Source organism: Saccopteryx leptura, chromosome 13, assembly GCF_036850995.1.
Source record: "Saccopteryx leptura isolate mSacLep1 chromosome 13, mSacLep1_pri_phased_curated, whole genome shotgun sequence".
Taxonomy (NCBI): Eukaryota; Metazoa; Chordata; class Mammalia; order Chiroptera; family Emballonuridae; genus Saccopteryx; species Saccopteryx leptura.
Genome location: NC_089515.1, coordinates 33,933,534 through 33,955,881, shown reverse-complemented (window position 1 = coordinate 33,955,881; position 22,348 = coordinate 33,933,534). Strand labels below are relative to the sequence as shown.

General features: G+C 43.3%; 1 protein-coding gene across 5 annotated transcripts in view; it reads right to left on the bottom strand.

Moving 5' to 3' along the window:
• The window catches only part of MYOF (myoferlin), a 184,013-nt gene that overhangs the window by 38,972 nt on the left and 122,693 nt on the right, over positions 1-22,348 (bottom strand). For all 5 annotated transcript variants that reach the window (XM_066355315.1, XM_066355318.1, XM_066355319.1 and 2 more), the window contains 10 exons: positions 19,838-19,943; positions 16,032-16,177; positions 12,523-12,696; positions 11,090-11,198; positions 9,301-9,378; positions 6,801-6,982; positions 6,548-6,706; positions 6,328-6,426; positions 4,457-4,618; positions 2,147-2,312 (listed from right to left, as the gene is read on the bottom strand). In XM_066355315.1, coding sequence (XP_066211412.1) covers positions 2,147-2,312; positions 4,457-4,618; positions 6,328-6,426; positions 6,548-6,706; positions 6,801-6,982; positions 9,301-9,378; positions 11,090-11,198; positions 12,523-12,696; positions 16,032-16,177; positions 19,838-19,943 — 1,381 coding nt within the window. The remainder of the gene's footprint in view (positions 1-2,146; positions 2,313-4,456; positions 4,619-6,327; positions 6,427-6,547; positions 6,707-6,800; positions 6,983-9,300; positions 9,379-11,089; positions 11,199-12,522; positions 12,697-16,031; positions 16,178-19,837; positions 19,944-22,348) is intronic.

Below are 22,348 nucleotides of genomic sequence, written 5' to 3'. Positions count from 1 at the left end.
CTTCAAGCTAGTGACCTTTGGGCTCAAACCAGCGACCATGGGGTCATGTCTATAATCCCACGCTCAAACTGGTGAGCCTACACTCAAGCTGGATAAGCCCCTACGCTCAAGCTGGTGACTTCAGGGTCTCGAACCTGGGTCCTCCGTGTCCCAGTTTGACACTCTATCCACTGTGCCACCACCTTGTCAGGCCATATGTGATCTCATTTAATTCTTCAATAATACTGTAAAATATGTACCATTTTCCCCTTTATAAAGATTAAAAAACAAACTGAGGCTAAGAGAAAGCAAATCAAGTTAAACAATTAATGGTAAGTAGAAATAAATAATCTAGGTTTGTCTGACCCAAAAGCTTGGGCTTCAATCAGTATACCAGAGCCCAGAGCAGAGTAAACATTCAATAAATAGCAGAGAACTGAACAGGGAGACATGGGGTGGTCAGGCGGACTGACATTGACTGAGCATCTGTGATACACCAGTTGTTATGCTAGGTCATTGTGTATCCATTTGGCACCCCCAGGTCATGAGCGGCTACACTTCCAAGATAGCTCCCCCACAACCACAGACAACACAGAGTGTGACAGCCAGATGGGCAGGCACGGGGGAACACAACTGTACGCAACTCCTTTCTCATATGTCAGTTCTCCGCTTCACCGTTCTCAAGTAAACCAAGCCTGGGGACAGGGAGGAAGTTATTCTATGTGCTTCCAACATTAGGCCAACTAAGTACTTCCTCAACCCTCTCACCTTGCCATTTATTGGTGTTGAGAAAGTACCAGATTGATTTAAATTAATAGATTTCAGTCTTGAGTACATAATATTCCCTTATTCCTTAAGGATTTTCCTCTTTGGGGGGGCTCTCTGAGGCCCTAACCACACTCCATATTAATTATACACAGTCACTAACCTGTAGGCCTCTGCCTCCACCCAGCCTAAAGCTGAGCAATAGATACAAACAGGTCCACACAAGTGACTCTGGGGCGAGCACAAGTGTGCAACATTTGTATGTTCCTAACAAAGTTGCATATTTGTATCAAAGAACTTTCTCTCCTGAAAGCAGCTGGAAAAATGCTAGGAAAAACGGTTCCTCCCCATTTAGTAACCTCAGATAAAACAATGCTTGCAGTTACATTAATCCTTGTTGTTATAAAAATGTTTCTATTTTAGGCATCCTCAATTCAGCACCAAATGTTTTGCCTGGGAAACTTATGGATAAACACAGAGGGTTTTGCTTAAGTGTGATTGTGGATTTTTACTTTGTCCTCCTTTCGGCATCGGGCACCCAGGATGCTCAAGACCACGTAGCAGATGAGTTTCAGAGACTCTGCAAAATTAATACCAAACCTTACGGCGGATTAAATAGAACTGGTTAGCGGCACAGCTACTTAAACAGAAGACATCTGCTTTGGTCTCAGGGCTACCAATGGCCAGCTGAATGAGTGCCGGTTCTCCATGGGTCTAGTCTCACTAGGCGAGGGGCCCTGGGATCTTGTTCACTGATGCAACCCAGTCTGCAAGCCCAACATAGTCCCTGGCACATGGGCAATAGCAAAACATTAATCATTAACTATTTATTATGGAACTCTAATGCCTGCTCTATTACTTACTTAATTAATTACATGACCTAAGGTAAGTCATTGAAACTCAGCAGGTGTTATTTTTTCTTGACGGATAACAATGAAATAGCATCCTTCAAAATTACATCTCCACAATGCTGTGATGAATTAATGAGGCGGAAAAACAGATCGAAAGCAAGGGGGTGGGCCCTGTGTTTCCCCATCAAAATATTGATCACACCAGACTGCAGTCACCCATTTCCTTGTCTGTCTTCCCTGCTGGACTACGTGGAAAGTGCGTGAAGCAATTCACATTTCCGAGAAAGAAGTCTTCCATTCATTCAGGAGAAGGATGCCATAGAAGGTAATAGACTGAGCATCGGGTCCCTCGAAAACAAGGCCACGATTCAAGTCTAGCTCTGCTACTTGCTAACAGTTATACTTTGGGAAAGTTACATAGCTCACTCTAACTCAAACTGTTTCCTCATCTGCAAAATCTGGACAGTGAAGACTTACCTTGAGGAGGCTTATAAAAATAAAGCCAGACCATGCATGAAAAGTCTTTGTGTTATTCACAGACCTCATCTTACCTTTGAGCTGTGGCACGATGTCTTCTTTTCCTGCATATGGGTCACAGCGGAAGCGATCCAGGTGGTCGATGGTGCACTGGCCCACGACAGGCTTCCGTCCAAACTGCCTGTGGTCAATGACCTTGATCACCAGCGGAGGCATGTACAATTCCTCTTTGGGCAGGAACTGGGGGTCACAGAGGTAAGTGTCACTTCTCTGTACAAGACCTGACAAGAGCAGCTTTGCCAATAAACACCTCCTAAAAAACCAACCCAGGATCTTTATGCCCATTTGGCATAGCCCACGGACTCGCTGTTAAGTAATTCAGCAACTTACACGCTAGAGCAGCAGCAAATGCTTGAAGGCAACGCACTCTGAGCCAGACCACCCAGGATGGCATCCTGGCTCTGCCACCAGAGGCTGCATGACCTCAGGGGACTTTCTATGCCCAATGATCTCTTCAATGACGGTAGAGTTGTCGAGTTAGTACATGTCAAGTGCTTGAAATAGTCCCTGAATACTTGGCTCTCTCTGTGACAGCTGGAATTTAGAAATGATCACACTAAAACTGAACCTTCAAGGGCAATGACTGTGGCTGGGGAGTCTTTTAGCCCTGGAAGTCCAGTGCCAAAATGCGGTGCTCATTTTTTCTTGACACCTCTTGGTTCCTCCATGTAGAATTTGGTGGCCTTGGTGACCTCGTCTGATTGGGGAATCACGAGCTGGTCTCAAGTGAATTTTCACCTCTGAACTTGCATAAGAACGGAAGAAGCTGAGGTCAACTGAGTGGCTTTCTTTCCCTTTGCCAAGCAAGGCTAGATTCCAGAGTAGGACTTGGGGGGCTGGGGAGTGGGGCACGGATGGGTGGAGTGGCCTGGCAGTGACCCCTTTGGGACCCTGGCTTAGCACGTCCAAGCGGTCCTCCATCTACACCACTGTAGGCAAGAGCATGGGCTTTGCCGTTGGAAGGACCGAAGTCCAAACTCTGGCCACCCACTTGCTCGCTGTGTAAGTCACCTAACCTCTCAGTTTCCTCCAAAGCGGGGAGAAGAGTAGAAACACCTGCTCCCTCCGCGGGTGAAAGACTAAAGCCAGGGAGTGTGAAGGCAGCTAGCGCGGAGCTGTAGCTGCTGCTGCTGCCGTCTGGACGCTATGGGACTTGCGTAAGGCATTTCCCCCCTCTCAGCCTCAGTTTCCTCATCTGTAAACGGAGAAGTTAATCCACAGGACCCTGGAGTTCAAGAGCAGGTGTGTTTGAGACACCAAGTGACTGGGCTGAGAGAAAGAACAGGAAGGTTCTGGACCTTCTACTCCCTCACACTGGACAAGTGTCTTTATTTTTATCTCATTATATACAGTAGAATAAAACAGAAAGAGTCTTCTTTTTAAAAAGTTCAGGATCAGAGAAACAGTGGGGGACCCCTTCTTCCAAAGGAGTCTGAGGTCTATGGTGGAGGACTATGAACGGGAGCTGATGCTGTCACATTTCTAATAACCAGAGGGTAACTTCAGAGCCACAAAGTAGATGTCACTGCAGGGGCACTGGGAGGTGGGGCACAGTCACAGGCATGGCCCCATCACCCCGCGTGGGTTCCTCCATGACTGCCCCTTCCACAGTCACCAGTGCCTATCTGGAGGGTTCTGGTCCATGGACACCTGCAGGGCCATGAAGGAGGGTTAACATTCTGCCCTCAGGGCCCGTGGTAGATAGTCAGACAGATGGGAAGATTACTGGAGAAATACGCGAGTGTTGCTCATAGGTACTTCTGTGTCAGGGGGGTTGTGAGAAGCTTTAAGCCAGGGGTCCCCAAACTTTTTACACAGGGGGCCGGTTCACCATCCCTCAGACCATTGGAGGGCCAGACTACAAAAAAAAACTATGAACAAATCTCTATGCACACTGCACATATCTTATTTTAAAGTAAAAAAACAAAATGGGAAGAAATACAATATTTAAAATAACAAACAAGTAAATTTAAATCAACAAACTGACCAGTATTTCAATGGGAACTATGCTCCTCTCACTGACCACCAATGAAAGAGGTGCCCCTTCCAGAAGTGCGGCGGGGGCCAGATAAATGGCCTCAGGGGGCCGCATGTGGCCCGCGGGCCATAGTTTGGGGACCCCTGCTTTAAGCCATCCTGACAGTGTAAGAATCTAAGGGGGAGAAGTCACCGACAAGCTGAATCCAAGGCAATTTTTCTACTTATTGTCAGTCTTTGGAAATATATAAACTAAGTGTAAGTGAGTGATGTGAATACATTTCACATTTCAAATAAAATTCAGCTGCTCAACACACATGCACTATTATCGAGTCTTGATACTGTACCACTTTCATGAAGAGAACAGAACCTGGGAAGTTGGGAGTCTTCTTAAGGTTCTTGATGACCACCGACTCCACCCTTTCCCCTCCACACTCCACAATGAGGCTGGGGGATGTGACCGCAGCCATCTGGTAGTTCTTCATATTTCTTAAGCCCCAAGCTAGAATCTAATAAAACAACGTAAAGAGAAGGGAAGGAAATTTTTAGCATATTAAAACTAATATTCAAAAGTTAAAAAAGTTCTTTCTTAACAACCAGTAAATTCTTTAAGAGTGACTTTTGCAGATTTGCTTAAAATCTCTGAGAACACTGTCCTAGAAAGCCTGTAAGTCATACAAAGAAAGCAGGCTTGCCTCTTTCCTTCTCCTGCCTGAGCTGCTAGAATCGCAGGTCCGCTGAATGCAGGAGTCCAGTCCTGGCTGTGCCACTGAGCAGCATGAGAAGTCTGGCAAGCAAGTTACCCACTCTATGTCTGTCTATAAACAGGACTGATCGGATTCTCTCTCACACGGTTATTTTGAGGATCAAGTGTAAACTGCTTAACAGTGTTCGACATGCAAGCATTTAAAAACGATAGGAGTTGCTTAAAGCCATCTGCCTCAGGATCTGAGAACTCTTAGCAGGACAGCCTGAGAACAGAAGTCCCAAGGGAACAGCTGCGCCACTGAACACGGGAGAGGCCGTGAAGCAGACACTGTCCCTCGAGTAACCCGTGGGCTGCACCAGCCTGTAACCGCTCCATTGTGTGACATGTCCCCATTTCCCATGACTCTCTCCACTCTTCACCTCCGCCTCTCTCTCAGGTCCCTCCTCTCTCTCTGCACACCCAGACATGCTGTTCTGAGTCTGTCTTCCCTCCCCCAGTTCTCCAGTTGACCAGGGAAACTCAGAAAACTGCTGGCTCCCACTCAGCACATGCGAACTCTAGATTCCCCCATTAAGGCTAGATCCGACCTGTTCCAGTTGCTTTGACAAGCCTTCTAGTTCTGTAATTTATTTCTATAATAAATTGGAGACAGCAAGATCCTATCTCGTAGATCAGGGGTCTGGAAACTTTTTGGCTGAGAGAGCCATGAACGCCACATGTTTTAAAATGTAATTCCGTGAGAGCCATACAACGACCCGTGTACGTTATGCATGTACGTTATGCATTATCCAATAAGAATTTGGTGGTGTCCCGGAGAACAGCTGTGATTGGCTCCAGCCACCCGCAACCATGAACATGAACGGTAGGAAATGAATGGATTGTAATACATGAGAATGTTTTATATTTTTAACATTATTATTATTATTATTATTTTTGTATTTTTCTGAAGCTGGAAACGGGGAGAGACAGTCAGACAGACTCCCGCATGCGCCCGACCGGGATCCACCTGGCACGCCCACCAGGGGCGAGGCTCTGCCCACCAGGGGGCGATGCTCTGCCCACCAGGGGGCGATGCTCTGCCCATCCTGGGCGTCGCCATGTTGCGACCAGAGCCACTCTAGTGCCTGGGGCAGAGGCCACAGAGCCATCTCCAGCGCCCGGGCCATCTTTGCTCCAATGGAGCCTTGGCTGCGGGAGGGGAAGAGAGAGACAGAGAGGAAGTGGGGGGGGGGGAGGGGTGGAGAAGCAAATGGGCGCTTCTCCTGTGTGCCCTGGCCGGGAATCGAACCCGGATCCCCCGCACGCCAGGCCGACGCTCTACCGCTGAGCCAACCGGCCAGGGCCTTATTATTATTTTTATTAAAGATTTGTCTGTGAGCCAGATGCAGCCATCAAAAGAGCCACATCTGGCTGGCGAGCCATAGGTTCCCGACCCCTGTCGTAGATCAAGATTCTGGTTCTGCAGTCACATGCTTCTGATTGGATCACAAAGCACAGAGAGCAGCATACCTCAATAGCAGTGAGCTGAACCACAGGCCTGATCCCCTGGGGGACCATGTATAGATTTGGTGCCCTCTGTGAGGGGAGAATGGGAAGGTTGGAGCCATCCTGTGAAATAAACATGCAAATATCAGTGCCTCCCTTCAGTTCAAGTAAACAGTGCCTGGCGTTACCAACAGTGTTTTCAGCGGCAACTCTGAAAGCATGTGAGCAAAGACTCAGCAAGTACCCTGTGTCTCAGAATCAGCTCCGCAGTCACCAGAACGTCCCCGCAAGCCTTGTCCCCGTTCATTACTGGATACCAGAGGAGTTTGGGTGTGATGTCCATTTCTGAGTTCAGTTTCACCAGAGGAGAGCACATGCTTCGTCCCAGAAATTCATCTTTGCCCTAGAGAAACAAACGATCCTTAAATTCCCCCAAACAACTTCCTTAAAATCCCCATCAATCTCCCAAACTATCTCAGATATTCTAAGTTACCTACCACTTGGTCACTGTCAAAAAGTTCGATGACAACTTTAGGTGGGTTCTGGAGGACTGTTTGGGGTTCCCCATAGATTTCAATTTCATCAAATATAATCGTTTGGTCCCACGTGGGATTCAGAGTGCAGTGGATGATCTCAGTGGTTTTGCTTCGATGGAGGAAGGAGACATGAGCATACGGGTCTAAAACCGAAAGGAAATAACAGTGGGGCCGTGGCCAACGCCTGAAACCATAAAACCCCTGGGAGAAAACATACATCCTTGACATTGGCTTGGTAATAATTTTTTTTTTTTTAATTTGACACTAAAGCAGAGGCAACAAAAGCAAAAATAAACCTGTGGGACTACATCAAACTAAAAAGTTTCGGCCCTGGCCGGTTGGCTCAGCGGTAGAGCGTCGGCCTGGCATGCGGGGGACCCAGGTTCGATTCCCAGCCAGGGCACATAGGAGAAGCGCCCATTTGCTTCTCCACTTCCCCCCCTCCTTCCTCTCTGTCTCCCTCTTCCCCTCCCGGAGCCAAGGCTCCATTGGAGCAAAGATGGCTCGGGCGCTGGGGATGGCTCCTTGGCCTCTGCCCCAGGCGCTAAAGTGGCTCTGGTCGCGGCAGAGTGACGCCCCGGAGGGGCAGAGCATCGCCCCCTGGTGGGCGTGCCGAGTGGTTCCCGGTCGGGCGCATGCGGGAGTCTGTCTGACTGTCTCTCCCCGTTTCCAGCTTCAGAAAAATACAAAAAAAAAAAAAAAAAAAGTTTCTGCACAGCAAAAGAAACTATCAACAAAATGAAAAGGCAACTTATGGCTGAAGGGATAAAGAAAGTGTGGGGCATTTACATATACAGAGACACAGACACATAATGGAATATCATTTAGCCTTTAATAAACTGTAAATCCATTTGTGACAACACAGATGGGCCTTGAGGGCAACAGCTACGTGAAATAAGTCAGAAAGAGAAAGAGAAATGCTACATGGTATCACTTATGTGTACCATCCCCACAATAAGTCAAATTCATGGGGGAAAAAAAGAGTAAAATGGCAGTTGCCATTTTACTGGCTGGATGGAGGGGAAATGGGAGAGGTTAGAAAGAGGTTACAAATTTCAGTTATGAGATGAATAAGGTCTGAGGATCTCATGGATAACATGGGACTATCCTATCCTATGTTAAGAGAGTAGAACTTAAGTGTTTTCACACACAAAAAAGATACACGTGAGGAGATGGATTATTAAGTGTGAGAATCCTTTCACAATGTAGACGTATATCAAATCATCACATTGTACACTTTTTTTTCAATTATATCTCAATAAAACTGAAAAAAAGATAAGAGAAAAATCTATTTCTCCTCCATGCTAAATAATTTCACCAAAACTTTTTGCAGTTGTCTGGAGCCGTCCTATCTGAGCAATAACCTAATCTCTAACCGAACGCTGTTTTACATAAGCCAAAAGGGTGCCTTGTTTTTAGCGTTGCAGCATCATATGAATGGGATGCTTTCCTTGTGCTCCGATAATATATCTTAAATCTCAAACTGCAAGGAATGTGCTTTGAGTTCTATGCAACTGTAGTTGAGAATTTTGATGGGATTCTAATTGTGACTTTCAATGACTGAGTGCCCTCTGGTGGTGAATCTTTGAAAATGTCTTTAAAAACCATTTTGGAGATGTGCATCGGGAGCTAACTGAATGTGCTCTAATTTGTGAGAAAAGGAATTCATTCATATATGCTGGGAAGACACCTCCCCACTGATGTGACCAGACCGGAGTATCAGGCAACTGCTTTAAGGGCTGTTCGCTTAGAAGGCCCAGGGAAGCTCTGCAGGCCTTCAGGTCCTGAAGTGGAATTCTCCCCAAATATTTATGATCCCACACTCAACAGCACAAATCCCCAGACAGCAGGTCCCCTGACTTTCTCCCTCTGCGCACATAGCCTTTTCCTTAGAACCAGTCCAAAGGGGACCAAACTCGCTGAGCTGTTCGAGTGAGGAGTGATGAAGCCTCATGATTTTGTGGGTTTGGGAACTTGGAAAGCAGACAGCAAAGATCATCAAGATGGATTCCAAACTGCTTCAAGCCTTGGCTGTAGGTAAATAGGTGAATTTGTGATCGTTTTTGTCAACTTGAGTGAACTACAAATATATATAATCTTGTATGTGTATATATGTTCTTAATTTACAATCAACCTGAGAGTCCAGGGTGTACATATACAGCGATGTGTATAAACAGAGATCAGGAACTGCTTTTCATCAGTTAGTCAATTGATGATTATAAGTATTAAAAGGTCACGTATGATCTATGTATCTCCAGCACCCAGCAAGAGTGCCCAGCATTGGACTCAGTGCTTACTGCCCTAATGACTGAGTAGTTTACTTCATGACTATCAAATGACTCTCAATATGGAAATGTTCTTTGTTGTTTTAGAAGTAACTGCAAGCATCCACTTGATGAGAACTAGAATTAAGCTAGCCTGCTATGTAATAAGGTGTGATGTAGAGCTTTTCTTCCTTTACCTGAAAAGCTATCCTTGTCTAAAGCCATGAGGTTTCTGGCTTGGTAGATATAGCAGCGCAGATGGTACATGTAGACTCCTAAAAAGAACAGAATGGAGGTTACTTGCAAGAAGTATACTATTGTAAACTATATTCCCTGGAACATCTGAAGATAATACATGTTTCAGACAAATGGGTCACCCAGATCTACTTCTCCACAGTAAAGAACACATATAATGATGATGATGATGTGTCCTCCCAAAGTAGTTGTTTTCTGTAAAATGACACTTACTTTAAAAATACTAGAGTAAGGGCCCTGGCCGGTTGGCTCAGCGGTAGAGCATCGGCCTGGCGTGCGGGGGACCCGGGTTCGATTCCCGGCCAGGGCACATAGGAGAAGCGCCCATTTGCTTCTTCACCACCCCCCCTCCTTCCTCCCTGTCTCTCTCTTCCCCTCCCGCAGCCAAGGCTCCATTGGAGCAAAGATGGCCTGAGCGCTGGGGAGGATGGCTCCTTGGCCTCTGCCCCAGGCGCTAGAGTGGCTCTGGTCGCGGCAGAGCCACGCCCCCTGGTGGGCAGAGCGTCGCCCCTGGTGGGCGTGCCGGGTGGATCCCGGTCAGGCGCATGCGGGAGTCTGTCTGACTGTCTCTCCCCGTTTCCAGCTTCAGAAAAATACAAAAAAAAAAAAAAATACTAGAGTAAGCTCAGGGCAAGTGTGTCAGTCAGGAAATCATTACTACAGGTGCTGACTACTATGCTTTAGGGCACTGCTTGTCATTACTGACTTTTAGAAGGAGACCGGGTCTCCAGGAGTTAAAGAAAAGAAACAGGGCTTTCTATACTAGTTCAGCACCAGATCTGGGAAACAGTTATTTGCTAACAATTTCTTTGATCTTTCAAAATGTTTATACTCCTTACCCTTATTACATTAATACTATATATGCCCACCCCACTCCACATGCCCCCCTGAGAACTGTGATTTTTTTGCACAGATTCTGGGAGCCAGACTACATGAGTTCAAATCTTGTCTCTAGTGCATACAAGCTGTAAGACCTTAAGTCAAGTTATTTAATCTCTGCAATTTAGCTCCTCACCTGGAAAATGGGGACAATCATAGCACCATCTTCTAAGATTGCTACCAGGATTAAATGAGCAGTGGCGGATTTAACGGTGGGCGCCCTGGGTCCCGACTTCTGAAGGGCCCCGCAAAGCCCCAACTTTACACTTTTTTTCTAATGACACCAAGTTTGGTTTCATATGTGCAATTTTAACATTAATAGTGCATAATATTTTTTATTTATTTAAAAATATGGTTAACATGTATTTTTATTTTCCCTCTTTTTTTTTTAAGGGGCCCAATGTTTTCTTCTGCGCCCGGGGCCTCAACTGACCTTAACCGGCCTCTGTAAACAAGCTAATATGTATATGTATGTTCAGTGCCTGGATGGTGCTGACTTATTTAACGATGTACTATTATTATTACAGAGTAGGTCTGTTTCATTCCAAATTTCCTAAAGGTTACCATGGAAACCAACCTCTACTTAACTTTTTGAATATTTTTTTCTCATTAAAATAATCTTTTGGGAGGCTTAATAGATAGAACTAGTACATATTGAACAGAGTATGTTAAAATTAATGATTTGACCACCTTCTACCCTAAATAAATATGATTTTTAAAGCTGTATTTTTAAAAAATCCTCTTCCTCAAATGATAAAAATAAAAGTACATTTTAATACTTGGTGATTTGAAGAGTTTTCTTGAGATAAAAATCATAACACCAGAATGCATGAATACACCTTTAAGACTTACTGTCGAAATTACAGGACACGATGGGCGTGTTTGCTCCAAACACGGTGGTGGCACTGTACTTATGCTTCTCCGTGCTTTTCTCGTCTCCGTCCTCAGAAGTGTCTGCGCCCTAAGGAGGCAGAAAAATCAACGAACGATGCCTGCCACCGAAGAGGCAAGAATTACAAACAAATGGAATGGTGGCGATTGAAAGAGATTTTTCTCTTCCAATTGCTTCATTTTTAGAGATGAACACAGCCCAGGAGAGTAAGGAGCTGTCACTTAGCTGGAAAGGGATAGAGTGGGAAGAAAAGGAAAAGTGTGAAGGATAAATAAGGGGATTAAAAAGATGAGGGGAGGAAGAGTAAGAGCAGCGGAAGGGCACGGCTGGGTCAGCAAGCAGAAATATAAGAACAGGCTGTTCCTGATCACCACATTGTTTTAGAGCAGGGGTAGTCAACCTTTTTATAACTGCCGCCCACTGGTTCCACAGTAATGGTGATTTATAAAGTAGGGAAGTAACTTTACTTTATAAAACTTATAAAGCAGAGTTACAGCAAGTTAAAGCATATAATAATAATTACTTACCAAGTACTTTATGTCAGATTTTCGCTAAGTTTGGCAGAATAAATCTTTTTTTTAAATTTATTTTTAATTATTTATTCATTTTAGAGGAGAGAGAGAGAGAGAAGGGGGGAGGAGCAGGAAGCCTCAACTCCCACATGTGCCTTGACCGGGCAAGCCCAGGGTTTTGAACCAGCAACCTCAGCATTCCAGGTCGACACTTTATCCACTGCGCCACCACAGGTCAGGCAGAATAAATCTTTATAAGACAACTTACTATAGTTAAATCTATCTTTTTATTTATTCTTTGGTTGCTCCGCTACCGCCCACCATGAAAGCTGGAATGCCCACTAGGGGGCGGTAGGGACCAGGTTGACTACCACTGGTCTAGATCAACCACAATCACTTTATCACTCATTCCTTCCACCTTCCTGCTTTTTCCTCGCTGCTTCCTTTATTGTACTTCCATATGAACTCTTCTCTAAATCTGTGAGCCGTTCTTCTGTCTCCCCATCCACCCACACAGCTGTATATTTCACTTTCTTGGTTTGTTGAACAGTTGTAGTTTAGAAGCCGTGACCCAAGAACCTGTGCCTTGGATGTTGACAGATGTGAGCTGCAGCAAGGGTTTGAAACTGATGTTTGGAAATTGCTGGGTGAAACAACGTTAAACAGGCGTGTCTGCAGCAGGACCTCTTTGCACCCTCCTGTGTTAACGGTGTGTTCATTCTGTAAAAATGACTGAGCACATCGGATGTGGAGCTTTCACCCAAATTCTACGCAGCCTTGCAGTACTGGAGGGACCTCTGTGAAATCAGTGGCGATGTATCCAACACTCATATATTCTCCTCAGACCAACACTACTTAAGGTTTGGGTACTTAGTACTTACAAGGGCACCTTCAAGTTTAAAGATGGCAGCTGCACCATGTGTTTCTGAAGGAGCCATTTTTCTCCTCCAGCGTCTGCGTCGAAAGGTATCTGAACTACGCTGTTTCCAGTGGAATTTCCAGCCAATTAAAGAAGCATATTCCCAGCCCTCCTGGTCTTCAAATTCTTCCATGGCCTAAAACAAGAGTAAAAGTTTTAATGATGATCATCATGATCACGATCATCATCCTTATATTGATAAAGCAAATTATTTGGTCAATCAACAAACGTGCATTGAAAATCATCCCTGCGCCAAGTACTGTCTCTGTGCTAGGAGCCAGGGACACAACAAACATCAAGATAGGCAAGCTGTCTGCCTTTGCAGAGCTGATAGGCCATGGGAATAAGAGACAACCAGACTATTAACGTGGAATAAGATGTTGCCAGGCTGGTGGCTGTACTATCAGGAGAGGCGCCTTATTCAGACTCTGGGGGTGGGCCCTGGCCGGTTGGCTCAGCGGTAGAGCGTCGGCCTAGCGAGCAGAGGACCCGGGTCCGATTCCCGGCCAGGGCACATAGGAGAAGCGCCCATTTGCTTCTCCACCCCTCCGCCGCGCTTTCCTCTCTGTCTCTCTCTTCCCCTCCCGCAGCCAAGGCTCCATTGGAGCAAAGATGGCCCGGGCACTGGGGATGGCTCTGTGGCCTCTGCCTCAGGCGCTAGTGTGGCTCTGGTCGCAATATGGCGACGCCCAGGATGGGCAGAGCATCGCCCCCTGGTGGGCAGAGCATCGCCCCTGGTGGGCGTGCCGGGTGGATCCCGGTCGGGCGCATGCGGGAGTCTGTCTGACTGTCTCTCCCTGTTTCCAGCTTCAGAAAAATGAGAAAAAAAAAAAAAAAAAAAAAAAAAAAATATATATATATATATATATAGACTCTGGGGGTGGCGTGGGGGTGGTAAAGCAAACTGATTCTTTCTCAAGTCCCTTTCTATGTTCTCACTTCACTAGCTCATAAGAAAGCATTGCTATTGTGAGATAGTTTGAAAACCGTTATTATCTCCGTTTTATATATGGAGGAAAAAGTGATACCACCCTCCCCAGGTTTAAATGCCTTGTCTAAGCTAATAGCAGCCATAACTAATCATTACATGATAGATCAGAGTATGTTACTTCTGTAATAATTAACCTTTTGAGTAGTGAGTTTTTTTTCATGCTCCCTGACCCCTGGGAGTGAGGTGTTTTTTGTTTTTTTCAAAAAATGAAATTAGTACCAGTTACAGTTTTATTAACTTAAAATCATGTTTGTTTGATTAAGCAATCTATGGAGACAAGAAGAACATACATTTGCCTTTTTAAATGTTGCCTTACACATTTTTAAAATAAATCGATTGTACTCTGGATGGTCAGGAGGCACGAGGACGTACATGAATGTTCATACTACTCAAAGGGTTAATAACTGAGTATAGTACTTTTTATCTTAAAATTATTTATATATAAATGATTTCAGTTTTCAATATTCTATTCAATTCACTCAACAAATATGAGTGCATTTTATATGACAAGGATTGTATCATTGCTGAGGAAGCAGTGGAGTGAGAAGCAGAAAGGATTCTTATCTTCATGTAACTGACATTCTAGTGGGGGAAATTCTATGTAGATATCTTTAAAGTATGGCTAGATTTAATATGTAGAGCAGCGGTTCTCAACCTGTGGGTCTACCGCTGACGTAGAGTAATACTGAATAAATTTATGACTGTAGAAATAAAAGCTGCATATAAGTTATTATCATTGTAGGGGCTAGTTTTTCAACTTTGAATTAACAGAATATCCAGGTCAAGCACAATGTTATAATTGGCCCTCTGCTAGTATTAATAGTGGCACTGAAATAGTTCATGTAGCCAGGAGCGAGGCAGGTTAGGGAACATGATCAAAGTCTCAACGCCACTCCAGTAGAACTGGGTCAGGTTTCCAGTCTTCTGCCTGGTGGCTCAGTGTTCTTTCTTTCTTTTTTTTTTTTTTTTAATTTTTTAAAATTTTTTTATTTATTTATTCATTTTAGAGAAGGAGAGACAGAGAGAGAGAGAGAGAGAGAGAGAGAGAGAGAGAGGAGAGACAGAGAGAGAGAAGGGGGGAGGAGCTGGAAGCATCAACTCCCATATGTGCCTTGACTAGGCAAGCCCAGGGTTTTGAACCGGTGACCTCAGCATTTCCAGGTTGACGCTTTATCCACTGCGCCACCACAGGTCAGGCTTCAGTGTTCTTTCCACACCACCTTGGATCTCCCATGTGGAAGGAGAGAGCCAAGGGCCTCTAGGACAGGAGAAGTAAATAACAAATATTCATTGATCAGTTCATTCAATCTACTCCGTTATTTATTAGTAACAATCTCCTGAGCTGGCAAGAAGGATATGGAGATGACGATGGGTCCATTTTTGTTCCTAAGCCCACTATGTCATAACAAGTAACTTCATTAATTATACCAACTGTAAATTAGGAACTTTGTGGGATAGAAAGAGTTCTTGTTAGGAATTAGCTTAGCCTGCGTTCAGACACCGGCTCTGTCACTTACTAGACATGTGGCCTCGAGCAAGTCTATGTAATCTCTGTGAAATGAAGATAAAATGTTGACCTTGGCCCTGGCCGATTGGCTCAGTGGTAGAGCGTCGGCCTGGCGTGCAGGGGTCCCGGGTTCGATTCCCGGCCAGGGCACACAGGAGAAGCGCCCATCTGCTTCTCCTTCCTCTCTGTTTCTCTCTTCCCCTCCCGCAGCGAGGCTCCATTGGAGCAAAGATGGCCCGGGCGCTGGGGATGGCTCCTTGGCCTCTGCCCCAGGCGCTAGAGTGGCTCTGGTAGCGACAGAGTGATGCCCCGGAGGGGCAGAGCATCGCCCCCTGGTGGGCGTGCCGGGTGGATCCCGGTCGGGCGCATGCGAGAGTCTGTCTGACTGTCTCTCCCCATTTCCAGCTTCAGAAAAATACAAAAAAAAAAAAAAAAAATGTTGACCTTGAGGACTGCAGATAAATCATATCAGTATCCAATATTATAAAAAACACCTAAAACATGCCACTTATTGCTGTCATTAGTACTATTGTTCCACTTAATTTATTATTTTAACACTGCCATTCCCTAATTTGAAGCATAATATTTTACCCATTTTGCAGATGAGAAACAAAACGAAGCCAGTATTTGAATCCTTATGCATCTTATTCCAAGTCCTGCGCTATTGCTACTATTCTATTATGCTACCAAATCATTTCTGTTTCTGGTACTACTTCTTGAGTGGCTCTGCCAGAACCCCACCCCCCACCCACCCACCACCACCACCACCAAGAGTTCCTAAATCAGTAGAGCATTTCTAAAATTCCCGGGTGGTGCTGATGTTGTCGATCCGGGGGAAGGGCACACTTGGGAAACTCTGGACCAAGGCTTTAGGCTCCCGATGGCAAATGGCTTCTGTGGAAGCAGTTAAGTGGAATTCTCTGTGGTCTGGAGGGCAGGGCCCCAGCGTAGCTCCATTCACGGCCCCTCTTACCTTTGCAGTACTTGCAGTGGTTTGTGATAAATCTTTCTTCCGTTTTCGGACCAGCCTTCGCCGTCTATGAGTGTGATACATTTTCTCTGCTGCAACCCATGACTTGGGCTTATTATCAGGAGGAATTGTAATTCCATACTCCCAGCCTGGAAGAGAGTTTGCGAATGGTTATCCAGAGGAGACACACTTGCCAGATCACCAAAAAAAAAAAAAACCTTCCAGGAAATGTTTAGTCACTTTCTCTGCCTCCAAATATTCTCTACTGTCACGACTGGATGCTACTGCTCCCCTCACTTTGCTGCAATTTAGTCAAACTGAACACAGCACTGTTCCCCCCCCACCCCCCTTCACGTAGCTTCCTTAGTGGCCATGTGGTCCCCTCCACTATTTTACCCCCCGTCATTCATGGTCATTGAATGAAGCTAAGAATAAAGCAGAGTCCAAGAGGCAGAGGAAGATGGTTAGAGCATGTGGCTTGTGTACTCACACAGCTTGAGTTCAAATCCCAGCATCCCCACATGCTGGCTGTGTACGAAAAACATTTCTTGCAAGTTAGTAAACCTGCCTAGGGTCCCATTACTCCAGCATATTTGTAAAATACACCTTTTTAAGCACAATCAATCAAAATAATGCACGTAGAGCACTAGGGCCGTGCCCAGCACGTGGTTCATGTTCGATGTTAACTGCTAGTACAAGCACTGGTGTGTGCGACAGGATCAGCAAGGAACTTGAACTCTATTTCAAATCTTCTTTATCAATGCGAGGCTTTTCTGTCTTAGATACCAGAAGAAAAACAATCACATTTTCTCTTTCTGTCTTAGATGAAAAAGCAATCACATTTTCTCTTTTGATAATTCCAAATGTTATAATTCACTTAAGCTTTAGATTACTGTTCAGAGAAAAGTATAAACACCATTAGCAGAAGCTATGCCAATCATCTGCATTATTGCTGAATAGGACTTTGAAGGTATGGTATAGTCTCCAGGAAGAGTATGGGGTATGATTAGAATACATTTACACTCCGGTTCCCTTCTAAATTCTTATCACGAATCCCTGGCATCTCCAAGTCCAGCCACCTAGCCCCATTATTTCACATTTCTTACTCTTGACAGTCCTCCACCCCATACCTGTCCAAGCACTGGCTTGTCCTTCAGATTTCGCATCTGAATCGCCACAAGTAAAGCCACATGATCTGGCTGTCATAGATCAACCAACAAGGGTAAGATGCCTCTGTCCCAAAGGAACGTTATGCTGGTTAGCCAGGGGCGTGCTACAGAGCCCCTAAACGGTAATAGTTCTGAAATGTTACCTTCCTCTACTAGATTTATCGGGTGATCATTTCATAAAGTATATAAATCAGTGGTGGAATTCAGCTGGTTTGCCCCGGTTTGGCAGAACCGATACCTAATTTTTTGTTGAGTTTGGTGAACTAGTTGTTAAAATGGCACTTGTACCACCAAAAAAACTATTAGAGACAATAAACCGATACAGTAAAGTCGCAGGATACAAAATCAATATACAGAAGTCTATTGCTTTCTTATATGCCAACAATGAGACTTTGGAAAATGGACTAAAAAAAATTTTTTTTTCTTTTTACAATTGCAACAACAACAAAAATTAAAATACCTAGGAATAAACTTAACAAAGGATGTGAAGGACCTGTATACTGAAAACTACAAAACATTATTGAAAGAAATTGAAAAAGACACAATGAAATGGAAAAGTATTTCATGTTCATGTATTGGAAGAATCAACATAGTTCAAATGGCCATATTACCCAAAGCAATATACAAATTAAATGCAATCCCCATTAAATCCCAATGTCATTTTAAAATATATATATAACAAAAAACCACCAGGTTTCTATGGAACCATAAAAAACCCCACATATCCAAAGCAATCTTGAGGAAAAAGAATGAAGCTGGAGGTATCACACTACCTGACTTCAAATTATGCTATAGAGCCACGATAATCAAAACATCATGGTATTGGCAGAAAAACAGACATACAGACCAATGGAATAGACTCAAGAGCCCAGAAATAAAACCACATATATATGGTCAAATAATCTTTGACAAAGGAGCCAAAACACACAATGGAGAAAAGAAAGCCTCTTCAATAAATGGTGCTGGGAACATTAGAAACAACCATACAAAAGAATGAAACTTGAATAGTTTGTCCTCCTGCACAAAAATTAATTCAAAATGGATCAAAGGCCTAAATATAAGAGCTGAAATAATAAAACATAGAAGAAAACATAGGTACTAATCTCATGGACCTTGCTGACTCATTGTCAGCAAAAGAAACTGACAATAAAACAAATAGGCAGCCAACTGAATGGGAGATGATATTTGCAAACAACAGCTCTGATAAGGAGTTAATATCCAAAATATATAAAGAACTCACAAAGCTCAGCAACAAACAAGCAAGCAATTCAATTAAAATATGGGGAGATGACCTGAACAGACACTTCTCCCAAGAGGACATACAAATGGCCAACAGATATATGAAATGATGCTCATCTTCACTAGCTATTCGAGAAATGCAAATCAAAACTATATTATACAATGACAGCAGGAAAGGTAATAACAAGTGTTGGAGAGGCTGTGGAGAAAAAGGAACCCTCATTCACTGTTGGTAGGAATGCAAATGAGTACAACCACTATGGAAGAAAGTATGGCAATTCCTCAAAAAACTAAGAATAGAACTACCATATGACCCAGCAATCCCTCTACTGGATATCTACCCTCAAAATTTGAAAACATCAGTACGTAAAGACACATGCAGCCCCATGTTCATCGCGGCATTATTCATAGTGGCCAAAAAATGGGAACAACCAAAGTGTCCCTTGATAGAGAATTGGATAAAAAAGAAATGGTACATATATACAATGAAATACTAGCCGACCTTAAGAAATGATGACATAGTGCCATTTATGACAACATGGATGGAACTTGAGAACATTATACTGAGTGAAATAAGTAAATCGAAGGAAGCCAAGAACGGTATGATGTCACAGAGGTGGGTTATAAAACTGAGACTCATGGACATGGATACAAGTGCAGTGGTTACCAGGGAGAGGGGGATGTGGGAGAGGAGGGTGTAGGGGATGAGTTTGGGGGAGGGGGTGGGGGGGAAGGGTGTAAGGAGGGACAAATAAAAGGTGACAGAAAATGATTTGACTTTGGGTGATGGGTATACAACATAATCAACAATTCAAATGCTATAGAAATGTTTACTTGAAACCCATGTACTCTTATTGATCAATGTCACCCTGTTAAATTTAATTTTCTAAATAAAATTTTAAAATAAAATAAAATGGCACTTGTAATCAAGGTTTTCTCTAAGGCGGGCACCTGGGTAGCCGCCCAAAGTGGAAATCACAAATTTACATTCTTTACTCTTTTTTAATGTTCATCTGTGCAACAGAATATTCGAACCATTCATAGTAATATTCATTCTACACATAGGTGAAAAAAATTGCAAGTGAGGACGCCAATCAAGAAGCAATACGGAAATAACGTATTTAAGTTTTATTGTTTTTTGTCAGGTATTACTTAATATTTTTCCATTAGTATTTTAATACTTATAATCTAGTTTTGTGTACCTCTTTTATTGTTTTTATTTAAGTATTAAATGCATGCAATAATAAGCTACCTTTCAGTGTATTTTTTTTTATACTTAAGATGGTCATTAGGCAGAGAACCGGTTGTTAAATTATTTGAATCCCGCCACTGTCTTGTACACCTGAAACTAATGTCAACTCTAATTCAAAAAATTAAAACTAACCTAAAAGAAAAGGTTACCTTTCTCATCCACCGCACGATTTATGTCATATACCCATGCATCATCTTCCCATTTCCAACCTGGAGGGCACGTGAGCTCACTGGGTGATGCCGCTTTATCACCGTTCTTTAAAAAACAAAAACAGAAAATGAAGAGTTACAACTAGGTTATAATGTCAACTAAGATGCAAAGATGAGATATGATTCCACACATGAGATGATTCCACACACTTAACTATGGTATTCACGTGATAACTGAGATATCCCCTTAGACATCAATCTTAGAAAAATCTCTAATCTTTATTTAGGCACAATTGCTATACAAAAATTAGGTGTTGTTTTGTTTGTTGTTGTTTTAGAATACTTTCTGTTTCTACCATTAGGATTAGGGAATATGTTATGCTGAACCATGGGAATTTGTTTTTATAGGTCAAAAATGATAAAATATCAGCAGTTTCATATGGTTTAATTTAATATTATAAAATGGTGCAACTTTTTTTTCCTTTTTCTTTTCCAAGACTGAGCAGGGGAGATAGAGAGACAGACTCCCGCATGCACCCGACCAGGATCCACCTGGAAACCCTGTCTGGGGCCATGCTCACAACTGAGCTATTTTCAGCACCTGAGACAGAGGCTCCACAGAGCCATCCTCAGCACCCAGGGCCAATGCACTCAAACCAATTAAGCCATGGCTGTAGGAAGAGAAGAAAGGGGGGAGGGAGTGGAGAAGCAGATGGTTGCTTCTCTTGTGTGTCCTGACCAGGAATCAAACTGAAAATATCCCCTCTCCTGGCTAATGCTCTACCACTGAGCTAACCAGCCAGGGTTGGTGCAACTCTTTTTATGACGGGTTATATTGGAAAGAACCATTAGAAATGGATAAAGCATGAAAAACACATGTTTTCAAATATGGGGTAACAGTGCAGGAGGTTGAAGAATCCAATCATGTAAGATTGAAGAAAGTTTATGTTAAATATTGACTTCAGCTCTGCATAAAAAACTGATGGAGTGTTATGAACAAAAGTTTCCAGTAAGGGAAATAACAGTGGTCCATAAACACGTAGAGAAATATTCAGCCTCACTTTAAACTAAGAGTGTGAAAATGAACACAGCAACAGGGTACCGTTTAAAAGTGAGATGGTGAGTGTTTAGAAAACAGTCCTCTCAGATGCTGCTGCTGGAAATATAAATGTATACAATCTCTTTGAAATTAGCTTGGCAACATTTATCAAAACTTTATATGCACAGAAACCTTGATCAAGCCAATCTAGGGATCTCACCTACAGAGAAACTTTCACAAGTGAGTAAAAAGTAGTATGTCACATCACTTATAAAAACCAATACTGAAAAAAAAATCCTATATGTCCATAAAAAAAGAGGATCGGTTAAATTATACTAGGTACATAATAAAACACTTGGAGGCATTTATTTTGTTTTATTTTTTATATTTTTTACAGAGACAGAGAGAGAGTCAGAGAGAGGGATAGATTGGGACAGACAGACAGGAACAGTGAGAAATGAGAAGCTTCAATTATCAGTTTTTCGTTGATTGCTTTCTCATATGTGCCTTGACCATGGGCCTTCAGCAGACCGAGTAACCCCTTGCTTGAGCCAGAGACCTCGGGTCCAAGCTGGTGAGCTTTGCTCAAACCAGATGAGCCTGCGCTCAAGCTGGCGAACTCGGGATCTCAAACCTGGGTCCTCGGCATCCCAGTCCGATGCTCTATCCATTGAGCCACCGCTTAATCAGGCTGGAGGTATTTATTTTATTTTATTCTTTTATTTATTCATTTTTTTTAGAGAGGAGAAAGAGAGAGAGACTGGAGAGAAAGACAAGGAGAGAGAAGGGGGTAGGAGCTGGAAGCATCAACTCCCATATGTGCCTTGACCAGGCAAGCCCAGGGTTTCGAACCGGCGACCTCAGCATCTCCAGGTTGACGCTTTATCCACTGCGCCACCACAGGTCAGGCCTGGAGGTATTTATTTTAAAAGCTCCATTAGAGCAAGGTAATACTGGTAGGACTGCACTGATCTAATATAACCCATTTCTTTAACTTGTAATAAAACATTTATTAAAAATGCCAAAATTAAGACTTCAAAGTCTGATAAAAGTAAATGTAGATTTTAAAGAAAAAATGTCTTTCTTGGGGTCCATAAATATTTCAGAGCTACTTTTACAACTATCTTTTCTCTAATAAAAGTTAATATATATGAACAGCAACAGAAAAAGAAAGCTTTATAATAACAGCATTAGCAAAGAAAAAAGGTACAAAAGATCTATATGTATCGATATCAAAAGATTCCAAGATTTATTGTTATGTGAAAATTACAAGTTGTAGGACTGTGCATACAAATTTATTTGGGTGTGTGTCTGAGGCGGGAGGGAGTTACATACACGTAAACGAACGGAAAATGTGTATCAGTGGTGACCTGTGGGGGGTTGAATAAGAATCATGGAGATGAATTAATTTTTATTTCCTTTTATGCTGTTTGAATATTTTATTTTTTAAACTTTATTTATTTATTTATTTA